The sequence below is a fragment of the Eulemur rufifrons genome, chromosome 20, assembly GCF_041146395.1.
Source record: "Eulemur rufifrons isolate Redbay chromosome 20, OSU_ERuf_1, whole genome shotgun sequence".
In the NCBI taxonomy this organism is placed as follows: Eukaryota; Metazoa; Chordata; class Mammalia; order Primates; family Lemuridae; genus Eulemur; species Eulemur rufifrons.
The window spans coordinates 20,003,559-20,015,743 of record NC_091002.1 but is presented as its reverse complement, the minus strand read 5'-3'; the positions used below and the strand labels follow the sequence as shown (position 1 = coordinate 20,015,743).

The 12,185-nt window shown below is 42.5% G+C and overlaps 1 protein-coding gene across 2 annotated transcripts in view; it reads left to right on the top strand.

Annotated features, from left to right (window-relative positions):
* The first annotated feature begins 6,838 nt into the window (after positions 1–6,838).
* The window catches only part of DHX35 (DEAH-box helicase 35), a 66,562-nt gene continuing 61,215 nt past the window's right edge, over positions 6,839–12,185 (top strand). For both annotated transcript variants that reach the window (XM_069495638.1, XM_069495637.1), the window contains exons 1-2: positions 6,839–6,884; positions 10,910–11,043. In XM_069495638.1, coding sequence (XP_069351739.1) covers positions 6,845–6,884; positions 10,910–11,043 — 174 coding nt within the window. In that variant the 5' untranslated portion in view covers positions 6,839–6,844. The remainder of the gene's footprint in view (positions 6,885–10,909; positions 11,044–12,185) is intronic.

Here is a 12,185-nt window from a genome sequence, read left to right as displayed (position 1 = left end):
TTTGAATATTAATGCTCCTCTATAGTTTGAGTGAGGAAACTGGCCAGAAATAGCAGGCCTTCGCACGTGCTCCTGGTTGTTCTTTTTTCAGAGGAGAAGCCTGAACTACTTCCATTTGGACCTTGGTTCTCTGCTGCTCTGCCAAAGGAGGCTGTGGTGTGTGTTCCTGGATTCATTCCTGATATTAACTCTAGTGGCCCCATGGGCCTCGTTTCATCAGATGGGTGTTTTGACAGTGATTTAGCAATCTGATATCCTGGAGTAGGGGCAAAAGAGGACACTGACAATTATCCTAGATTCCTGATCCAGTGGCAGGCAATGTAACTGGTTTCTACACCCTGCTAATCAGGCTGTGCAATCCTGTTTTTGTCTCATTCACATGGACAGACAAAAGGAAGAGAGTTAAATGCTGGCTTCTTCCTTCTCTTGACTTGGCTAGAGAAAAAGAGATCTATACTAAGGGAGGGCGTCGTCTACCACCTAGAATGCTGATGCACCGGGTCCTGAGTGCTCCCGCACTCATGCGTGTGCCAGGACTGTTTTAGGATGACCAGGTTATTTGCTGGGTGAGTGCTATAATCTGGCCGTGAAGCAAACGTAAGGAAACTGGTCCATGTCTGGTTGTAAACAACTTTGGGCTAAGCCTTGAATAAATATATTGTTATTTGAAACCATTTTACAGATATAGGTCACCTCATTTATTTATTTTTTATTTTTCAGAGACACGGTCTTGCTCTGTCACCCATGTTAGAGTGCAGTGTTGCAATCATAGCTTAATAGTAACCTAAAACTCCTGGGCTCAGGCAATCCTCCTGCCTCAGCCTCCCAAGTAGCTAGGACTACAGGAACACCACCATGCTTGGCTAATTTTTAAATTTTTGTAGAGACGGGGTGTTGCTATGTTGCCTAGGCTGGTGTCGTACTCCTGGCCTCAAGTCAGGCTCCCACTTTGGCCTCCCAAAGTGTTGGGATTACAGGCATGAGCCACTGTACCTGGCCAGGTTTAGGTCACTTCGTGTGTGCCATCTTTGATCCTCACAACAATGTAGTACAGAGCTACGTAGGTTAGTCAGCTGTTATTTCCAATTTTCAGATGAAACTGGCTCAGATTAAATAGCATATTGAAGAACATATGGCTCATAAATGGTGACACAAGAATTTAAACACAGGTTTCCAGATTCTATGTTCAGTACTGTTAAACACAACTGTGTACATGGAATATGGAGGCATTGGAGAGAGTGCCTTGAGAAATGGCAGTCAGTGCAATGGTGCCTGGGAAACAAAAACTTAGCCTCGTTAACAAATATAGGTACAAAGCCCTAATCTGTGATAGTGTATTTTAATTTTGTTTGAAATTTTAACTTGATGTTCTACGGAACTGTTAATAGGATTACACAATAAAGGTTCTGTGTTTAGTTTGGGAAATGCTGGACCAAATAAATTCAAACAGGGTTCTTTCCTGCAGGACTACTCAGGACTTGGAAATAACAGTCACAGAGTCCTCTTTTTGTGGAGCAAGGCTCAAAACCATCATGCTCTGAAAGTGTTGCCAAAAATTAGAAATAAGAGCAATAGATACATGGAATCCTAAGAAAATAGCTCTGTCTCTCAAAATAAGCCAAGTTTTTCTGAGCTCAAGTCTGGAAAGTGTCACTATAGGGCAGAGTTTGCTGTGGTGCTGGTTTGAAATGTTGATTACTGGGCCCACTCCCAGGGGACAGGGGGGCAAGTGTGGCAGCCCATATGGTTTAAAAATATTTGTTACCCCTCCCTGGGAGAGAATTATATTCCTCTATCCTTCTGCTGTCCGATTTGGCCATTATAGACTTGGCTGTAGATATTTCAGGAGATATCTCTAAAAGAAAACTCACTTTTAGAAAACAACCCCAATATCACTATCACATCTAAATAACTTTGATAAAAATTTCTCAATATCAAATAAATATTCATTGTTCAAATTCAGTTGTCTCTCTCTCCCTTTTTTTTTTCCTCCCTGATGATTTGCCTGAATTAGAGATCAATCCATGCAATTTTAAGGTCAACCCAATCAAACTGTAGGGTTGACATTCTTTTGTAAAACTTAAGGAATCAACTGAAGAGATGGCCACCCCACCTCTGTAAGAAGTTGGGATGGGGAGTGTCTATTTTTTATGTAGAGAACCTAAAGTGATTAACAAGAAAACCTAAGGTTTTGTCAATTAAAAGTTATACGAAAGAAACCCAAGGGTGAGGGCTACAGAATGGAGTCAGGAATGAGGCTAAAAGTGCACGCCACGACATACACAAATACTTCGTGTAGGCCACACATTTAACTAAGCTTTCCAGTAACCAAGACAGAAAGAAACCTGGTGAAATGCACCATTCACAATATCCTTAAGATGAAAGTTAATTCAGCTACAGAAAGAATAGTGATTCCTGGTACTAAGATAAGAATTTCTTACAAGGATCTTCTCATAAAAATGGTACTGGAGAGCATTCTGATAAGCACATTCTGATGATAAACAATGACAGATATTGTGGGGCATGCCCAGGCCCTGAACTGCACAAGGGCAGTTGTCTGAAGCTATGAATGAATTGAGTGTATTCAGACATTCTGTGAGCATGGAATATGTACCTTGTGTTGAATACAGTCAGTTAAGTATCGTTAGGTTAGGTTTTACTGGTGCCACGCACCTAGATGTATGTCCCAGTTTGCCTGGCAAAGTTCCAGTTTATGTCTCTTATCCCCAGGTCCCATCTGGTTAACACCTTTTATTCTCAGAAGTGTCCCAGTTTGAACAATAAAGCATATGGTCATCCTAGTGGAAAGCACTTTGCAGACCTGAGGAGGCCTTACCCAATTTGACTGACTTCCTAGAATTGCATGTCCCTTGGGCCAGTGAGACAGAGGCACCACTGGTTGCTGAGTGCCTTTCTCAGTGATTCTCTCCACAAGTCTGTACCCACGTCTTTGAAGCTAAGCAAACACTTTTGTTTGTACGAATATGTGTGGAATGTGATGATCTCTGCACAAGCCAACAAACCAGACAGGTTTACATATGTTACAAGTTGTGGAGGGCTGTACCTTAGACTCAGTGGAAAACCGCAGTGTAGTACAATTCAGTAAAGCAATGCTACAGAGGACCACATCTCTTTTCAGTTTGGGGGATAGCAGCTCTCTCTGGTCTGGCTTGATGGAGGCAACCCAAGTGGAGTTAGGATTTTTCATAGGAGGCTAACAGTTCTAGCACATGGATACATGGATGGTTGTAGTGGACATCTGTTATTTTTGCTTCATTCATTCATTCATTCAATCACTCATCCTCTGATAATTTCACCTTCAGATTTCCCTCTGGGGAACCATTCTGTTCCCAATTCTCAGTCCATGTAGTTTTGGTGAAGCTGACCACACCTGACCCTTGGGATGGAATGTGTGACCTAGGCCTAAGCCAATTAATACATCATATTCCCTGGCCTTTGTGATTGCTTTAGAGATGGATACGTGGCCATTTTGCCAGAGAATTTTGGAAAGAGGTTTGACGCTTGGATGTGGTGGCTGGAGCTAACGTGGTCATCTTTTTACCATATTACACCTGAGTCAGTAGAAGGTAGGACATGATCAGAAAGAGTTCTGATTATGTCGTTATGTATCCTGATGCATCTGTGTCTTAAGGCCGAACTACTCTTGGACTTTTTAATTGAAGTGAGCCATTTTTCTTAGGTGAGGTTGGGTTGGGTTTTCTATCACTTGTATCCACAAAAGCCTCAAGTGGTACAAAAAGGAAAACCCCTAAATCCTATGTCTCCTAAAAATGGTCAGTATGCTTGGTCTGGAAATATTTCAAAGCAGAAAGTACCAGTTACTATAGGCACAGGAAAACTTCTATGTCGTACCCATGTAACATGATTTTGAAGAACATTCTTTCTGGAAAACCTATGATCATTTGGAAGTTGCAAAATTCACTCTATGTAACAAAATGATTAAACTTTCATAAAATTGTTGACAATGAACCAAATAAATTCTGGATGCCATCTCAAGAAATAAGTTTTAATTTTAGGAGAGTTATTTTAGGCCATTCTTTCTGAAAATAGTTAATTAGGAAGACTAATAGTCTATTGAGACCATTTCTAGTTTGTGACAATAAAACCACACCATCAACACTTATTATTTAAGGTATTCAATAAAAGAAGTCTGTCTAAGCAATAAAACCCACTGGGGACATTTGGACTTTGAGAACTTTCTGAGCCAGATGAACTAATTCTCTTCTAGGAGAGCTAGCTCTAATGGATTTAAATGGCCCATGTGGTTGAAAAAACACTGGCCTGGGACTTAGAAAGCCTGAGTTGTAGTTTCAGTTCTGATACTATTAATAAATTAGTCCACTGATTCTGATTGAGTCCTTCTAACCTCTATGGACCTCAATTTTCTCTTCTATAAGACAAGGAATATTTAGGTTAGATGTTGACGAAGGTCTCCTCTAGCTTTAAGATTATGATCCAATAACTTGGGAATGGCCAATCTACTGTCTCTTTGTAAACAGGAAGATTTCTTAAGTCATGAGTAACATAAAATATAGAAACAATTTTTTAAATGGTATTTATTTCATTTTTGCTTGTATTCATGTGTAAACCTTGTTTTCTGTATTTGGGCCTTTAGTGAAAATAAAAATAAAACAAGGAAGAATCAATGTAGTGAAGAACTAAGTATAAAGCATGGTGTTGTTACTGGGCTATAAATATGAATGTGACATGGTCTGTATCCCCAAGAAGTTCTCAGTATAGTAATAATTGTGAGGCAGATTAACTATACTTCAACTAAGTAAGTGTTTATCCCAAAAGTGAGCATATAGGTTCTGAGTTTATAGGAGGAATGCATTAAGTTGCTCTGAAAGCAAATACAGAGCTGGCCCTTAAAGGATGAGGACATTTTAAAGGATGGATGGAGAACTCTAGGCAGAAGGATTAACATGTATTGAACCTTCTTTTCATTATCATGGAAATAAATCAAAGGAGGTTATTTGTTAAATGAATCTATGCAGGTAAATTCAGATTTTTCCCCCTGGTGGATTTGCTCTGTTTGAGTTGAGGTACTGAGACCTGACATTGATTGCCTAGTACGTCTTTGCATCCTGTTAGGTACTTTACATGTCATCTCATTTAATACCTTTTTAAAACCTCTTTTTACAACTAAGATTAAATGATAGCTAGGAGCTAGAAAATGGCAAAGTCAGCACTCCAAGTCAGGGCTGCTTGTCTCCAGAGCCCTTACTCTTTTGTCAACAGAAAAGAAGCCAAACTCTAAAATAATTTAAAGAGATTTACTCTGAGCCAAATTTGAGGACCATGGCCCCAAGCCACGCCGAAGAAGCCTTGAGCAAGTGGATTCGCCGTGGCTGGGTTAGAGTTTGGTTTTTATACATTTCAGGGAGACAGGGATTACATGTAAAATCACAAATCAATACATGGAAGGCATACCTTGGTTTGGCCCCAAAAGGCAGGACATCTCAAAGCAGGGTCTTACAAGTCATAGGTGGATTCAGGGATTCTTTAGTTGACAGTTGGCTGAAAGAGTTAGGTTTTGTTCAAAAGATCAGGGATCAGCAGAAAGCAATGCTTGAGTTAAAATAAGGGTCCTCTATCTTTCAGGTGATGCTATACTGGAATCAGTTTTATTGAGATTTTACCATTTGTAGGTGTGACTCACCAGGCCCCCTTAAAAATGAATTTGGGCAAAAGAAAAAGATCAGAGTTTAGTCATCACTTGTCATAGCTTCCATGTCTCTCAAAGAATTCAGAATTTTCTTCACAACTTTAAAAATGCAAAGATTGTGAAGCCTTTCACTTCCTTCCAATTAGTTGCCTGCCTGTAAAGTACTTCCTCCCCTTGAGCTCATTAGCCCTCATTAACTCTCCTTTGAATTAGTGGAATCTTCCCAAGCTGTTGATATAAGACATCTGGAAGCTTCTTAAAATGCAGGTTCCCAGGCCATGCCCCAGGAAATTGATTCGAGATTGGATCCGAGCCTAGAATCTGTACTTTTAACAAGAATTTGATTCATGAGCATCCGATTGTCGGAAACGCTGTTAGTGCCCTGCCCTAACTGATCTACCCATTTCTGGTCTCTTTTTCCAACTGATGCCCCCCACCCCTGCCCGTTTTCCAGCATTGCGTTCAAGGTCCCATACTATTTCACATTGCTTTATTGGCTGATAATAATAAACACTACTCTCTATTGAGCATTTATTCATTTACTATAAACCCCCACTCCCACCGTGGACGAAAGCTCCATGAAGGGGCTGAAACCGCAGTACCTGGTCTCCCAATAATTAATCATCAAAATAACGAGGTAGTTACTATGATTTCCGTCAATGTGGAAATGAGGAGATTAAAAGACAAGTAGCAAAGTTAGGATAGCCTGTAACAGTATTTCGTAGTTAATCCAAGTAGCACTGCCTCAGCGCCCACTGCGTGCACGATGCCGCGCTGGTAGCGGCAAGACTCTCCCGCCAACGGTGCTCTCCCAAAGCCCGCCCTTCCGCAAGCGTGTAGCCTCCACTCCGGCGACCACAGACTCCTAGAAGGCCATCCGGAACACTGACCCACAATGCTAAAGAGAAGCAGAAAATCGCACTCTTCTCTCCAATATGGCGGGGCGAGGTCACGTGGGCCAGGGGCGTGGCCAGATTGCTCCCCAGGGACGTGCCGTAGGTCACGTGGTTCAGAGGACGGAGACCACGGGGGCGTGCCCCTCACACTGCCGGATCTGCCTGGGCGGAGGCTTCTCTCGGGCCACGCCCCCTGGGCCCTCACGTGCTCTCGCGCGACGGCGGGGGTGGAGCCTTCCTCGTGACCTTTCACCCCAGCATGGCTGCGCCCGTGGGACCGGTGAAGTTCTGGCGACCGGGTAAGGCCTTTGGCGGAACGCTGGGCAGATGCGAAGGCCTGACTTCGATGTTGGCTCAGCAGCCGGCGCCCTGGGGCCTGCGGACTTGCTGTCAGTCCTGACTTCGGCGAGCTAGGCACTGCCGTCTCTGTGCGGGTGGACTGTGCGTCTCAGGCCCCCACAGTGGTTCTGAGGGATTCGGGGATCCTCCCATAGCCTGGGCGGAAACTCTGTGTGACCTTGTTAAAATCTCACAGCCTCCTGGGGCCTCGTTTATGTCGTTTCTGATCCTTGTCCTGCCCACTTTGCGAGATGGGATATCCTAACGCCCCCACGCCTTGTTACCTCCCTGGGCCTGCACCGGGGCCCGACAGGTGATGCTGCTCAGGGCTTGAGAGCTCAAGCTGTGGAGTCAGACTACCCGGGTTCGAATTTTAGTCTCTGTATTATAGTAGTAGGGCGACCTTGGGCAAGTCTCCTCACCTGTAAGATGGGCAGAATAACGACATCTATCCTGTGGGCACAACGCATTGTCTGAGTTAGAGTAAGTGCTCATTAAAAAAGACAGAGTATTTTCTTTTAGAGTAATTCTTGTCCACCCCGAATGTCTACCAGAAAGTGAACATTCTCCTTCATATTATCTGCCACCCACTTCCTCTCTTGCAGATTAACGTGAATCACAATCACAAAATGCTTTGCTTGTTTTGATATTTTTATTGAACGTGTGTATGCCAGACCACGCTAGATGCATTACTTCCTCCACGTCCATCAGTTTCTTGTTAGAAAACCAAGTTTCTTAACAGTTACCAGCTTGTTTTTTTTCTCCACCACCTGCACCTCTGCAGGTCTGGATGTGCAAAGTATATTGCAGCAAAAATGACATGACACAGAGAAGGTAATATAAGGAGAGCTTTTAAAGGGTATTTTAGAGTGGTTCCCTGAAATTCCCATCATGCATATGTGATGTGAGAGATAAACCCAAACAAGAGAAGTGCTTAATTAATTTTTTAAAAAAATTTGTAGTTTGTCACTTAGTAACAGTTTTATGATTCAGCATTTCAAATCATTGGCCTATTATCCATCCTGAGTTTTATCTGCAGCCCAAACTAAGATTTCATCAAGTAATGAGATATCTTTCATTTATTCAAGCCTTTAGTAACAGGTGAAAATGTTAAGTATACTAAAGGCCTGAATGAATTGTTGACAATCAGACCTAGAGTACTGTTCTGGCTAAACAGTGTGGAATTACTCGAGGAGTTCTATTCCACTGTTTAGTTCTTTCATTGAAGGTACACTTGTTGAACACCTAACTCTGTGATCACAAGATAATTATAGATGACCAGGGCTCTGCTCTCAGGGTGCTCTTTCTCTCTCAATTGAATAAATGAGGCAGAATAAAGTGTTAAAGAATATGGACTCTAGAGTCAGACTGTGGTCCTCATCTTGACTACTACTTACGAAAAATTACAAAGTTGTTACTCCCTTAAACACAGAGCATACTCTTGAGGAAAAACAAGCATAAGCAGCCAGAGTGGGCTGTGGGATATTTGTAAAGGGAAAGCAGTCCTGATGTTCTGGTTTGGCTGAATGAAGTCTTTTGTAAGGAGAAGATATGCTCTTTATTGACTGATAGTAGCTCTTCTTGTAAAAGAGCTCATAATGGAATATACTGAGATAGACTGGGCTGCAGGTTAGAGACATGGGAGGGAGGGGGTAGTGAAGAAGACCTCCCTCACCTTGGGTGGATTTTAACCCTGGTGTGGGAGGAAATAAGAGACCTTGTAGGAACAGCGTTAAAATGTTCCAGAGAGAATGTGAAGGCTTACAGTGTGGTCTGGAAAGGAGGGAATTCAGGACAAAAACACAGCAGAAGAGGATAAAGTGTTTGCAATAGTTTTCTTGAGTAAAGATTACAAGAAATTATTAAGATGTAGTGAGAGGCTGGACGTGGTGGCTCACGCCTGTAATCCTAGCACTCTGGGAGGCCGAGGTGGGAGAATCACTTGAGCTCAGGAGTTTGAGACCAGCCTGAGCAAGAGCGAGACCCCATCTCTACCAAAAATAGAAAAAATTAACTGGGTGTGGTGGCATCCACCTGTAGTCCCAGCTACTTGGGGGGCTGAGGCAGGAAGATTGCTTGAGCCCAGCAGTTTGAGGTTGCATTCTACCCAGGGTGATGGAGTAAGACTCTGTCTCAAAAAAAAGATGTAGTGATAATAAAGGAAGAAAAGAAAGGAAACCTGCTTCTTTGAGTACAGGCTTTGTTCCAGGTCCTGTTCTATCTTTTATCTTGTTGAAAGGAAGGTCAACATTTTGGCAAAAGCAACACAGCAGTGCCCCACTTACTGATTTTTGGCAATCTTGAACCTCTGGAACACAACTATGTTCCTGGAAGTAAATGGAAAAAGGGTCAGAGCTCTAAAGCAGTGATTCTTAACTTAGCTGTAGGGGGTACGTGGACCCCCAGCATTCTATATTCTGGTATATTCTGATGCATTTTTGAGGAGAGGGAGTTCATAGCCTTTATCAGATTGTTGAAGGGATCTGGGACCCCTGAAAAAGTGTAAGAATAAATCACAGAGCCGAATATTCTTGTCATAAAGCCCCTGTGCTTTCACAGATTCTGAGTTCAGAAGACTTGGGAGATGGTAGTTTTTGGGAATTATCCCTGTAGTGCCCCTACTGGGAGGCTGTACAGCACATTATTGAACTTCTAGGGAGGATTTTTATTGATTGACAAGGCAGCGTACTCCAGTGTTGAACAGCTCTACCTTTTAGAAATATCTTCCTTATGTTGAGTTGATTCTGAACCTTGTGTCATTTACTTATTACTCCTAGTTCTGTCCTAGGGCCATACAAACAAATCGGCATGAAAAGTTATGGAAGCTGATCCTAAAATTTGAACCCATGTTTCTCCTGAGACTTTTTCCTTTTCAGGCTAAAAGTCTATGGTACCTTCAACAGGTTTTCATGATGAGATAGGGCTTCCTTGTTCTTCACCATCCTGAGCACCAGTTTGTCATTGTTGTTAGCAAGAAGCTGTGGTGGGTATCTATATTTAGTCTGCTCAGCACAGCGGTTTCTGGGAACAGCATTTCCCATCTAACCACTCCGACTCTGGGGTTCCAGTGGGGCTGCCATTCACTGCATCCCATTCTTCTGGCCATGGTTGACTGGATCACAGTGGACATTGGACCTAAGCTGGAGAAGAAGCCAGTCCCTGACTGTCCAGTATAAAAGAGCCTCCCCTACCCTCATAGACAACACACACCTGGGACTCCAAGTCCCCCTTGCAGTGTTTTTATTTCTCTCCATAACATTTATGACCACTTCATGCACTAAGTTACATTCTACTGAGAGGTTTGGGCCGGTATCTGTATTGCTCACTGCTGTATTTCTAGCACTTAGAGCAGCGCCTGGCGCAGAGGGGGTCCTCGGTCCATGCTTGCTGGGTGAGTGAATGAATGATTGGTAGAGGAGGTGTGAGCTTGAGCTCTGGCTCTGCCAGCAGCCTTGTTTCCAGCTCCTATAGAGAAGCCACCTAAGGGATTGAACGGAACCTGCAAGAGGTGTTAAAATGAGAGAAGGATAAAGCCATGGCTGCTTTGAGTCCCCAGGTGCTGTCGTCTCTGAGCCTTGTTGCCGTCCTGCAGTAACAGGATTCATCCTTTTGCCTCAGCTAGTTCCCACTGGGTTTCTTTCACTTCTGTTAAGAATTCAATAATAACATGGGCATAGAAGCCAGAACTACAGACACTGTACTCTGTAATACTGAGTTCTGGATGACCAATTTGGAGCCCAGTGGGACTGCCCTCTCTTTTGTTCTTGACACTGCAGTGAAGCTTTTAGGGAAGATTTTTGTGTTCTGGTGGGTACTTTTCTAGATGCTTTCCTAAAGTTAAAGTTGAATATCTCTTAGTAGTTTGAGATTAAAAGAAAAAGCATTGCTTCTGTTCTGTATCTTCGTCTTTGAAAATTTATAACCTTTACACCTCTTTCTGTTCACTGCATCAGAGAATCTGAAAAAACATTTATTTCTGCTACAGGTACAGAGGGGCCAGGTGTCAGCATCTCTGAAGAGAGACAAAGTATCGCTGAAAACTCTGGGACCACTGTTGTTTACAACCCCTATGCTGCCCTTTCAATAGAGCAGCAGAGGCAGAAGCTGCCGGTGTTCAAGGTACGTCGAATAAGCATGTTCAGTCTGGGGCATGAATTGTGTGTCTGCGATAGCTTTGTGCACGTTGCTGAGGGGTGGATAATATCCTGTTGCTCTTAATGATTTTTTTAGAGCACAGTGATCTCAGAAAAACCCTTCATGCTAAGGGATTTCTTTTGAAAATATGTGTGTTAACCTTTTGAAATCTTGAAAGTCATTAGATTTTTCAGTTAGATCTTACATATTGGAAAGTTCGAAGAATAGGAATGACATTCTTTTTTCCCTTCATTGCTTTCAGTTATGGACAATTTCAAGCATACAGAAAAGTAGAGAAAATAGCACAGTGAACGTTTATGTTTCCGGCTTCAACAAATTCCCAGCATATGACTAATTTTTGCTTTCTTTTTAAAGACATTCCTTTAAACAAGATTAATTGGGACTATGAAGTTGTTTCAGGTCAGTTAATACTGTCACTTTCACTGAGACAGTGACAGGATTTTGGTGTGGTTACTGCATAGCAAATGTGTACATCCTGATACTCAATTTTATTAATGCTCATGAAATGGATGTATGCTTAGCTACAAGAGACCAAAGTATAAACTAGAGTTCATTCAGAACGTGTTTGATTATGGTGAACTGTAGTTTTCCTCTACAGATGGACACAGTTGATGGACACACTTTCTCCCTATTGGGAAGTCCACATGGGAAGCCAAATTGTAATCAGGAAGTGCAGAGCCAAAAGCAGATTAGATAAATTTGAAGGATATTCATTTCAGCCCCCTATGAGGGGTGATGAATAACTCCCTGCTGCACAAGGTGTGTCTGGTATGACCCGAGTAGGTGTGGTCACCAGTACCTGCGTCTCTTTCTCTCTTTCTCCTGGACAGTGCTGAGTGAAAGGTGCCAAGTTCTTACACTCAGGGAGTTCCTTTGTGTAGACTGTGCTGATAATTCCTCTTCTATTAATATATTCTTTCTCCAAGTGGATACGAAACAGCAGTCTTCTTAATTTAGCCAAATTGCCTTGATTGGAGTTTTACGTGGCTCCAAACATTGTAGTCACTTACCTGTCTCTGGATTTCTTCCTCAAGTGACTAACCTCATTCATTATGTTAACGAGTTTGACTCACAGATGAGGTGAGAGGTTCACTATTGCTTCCTTA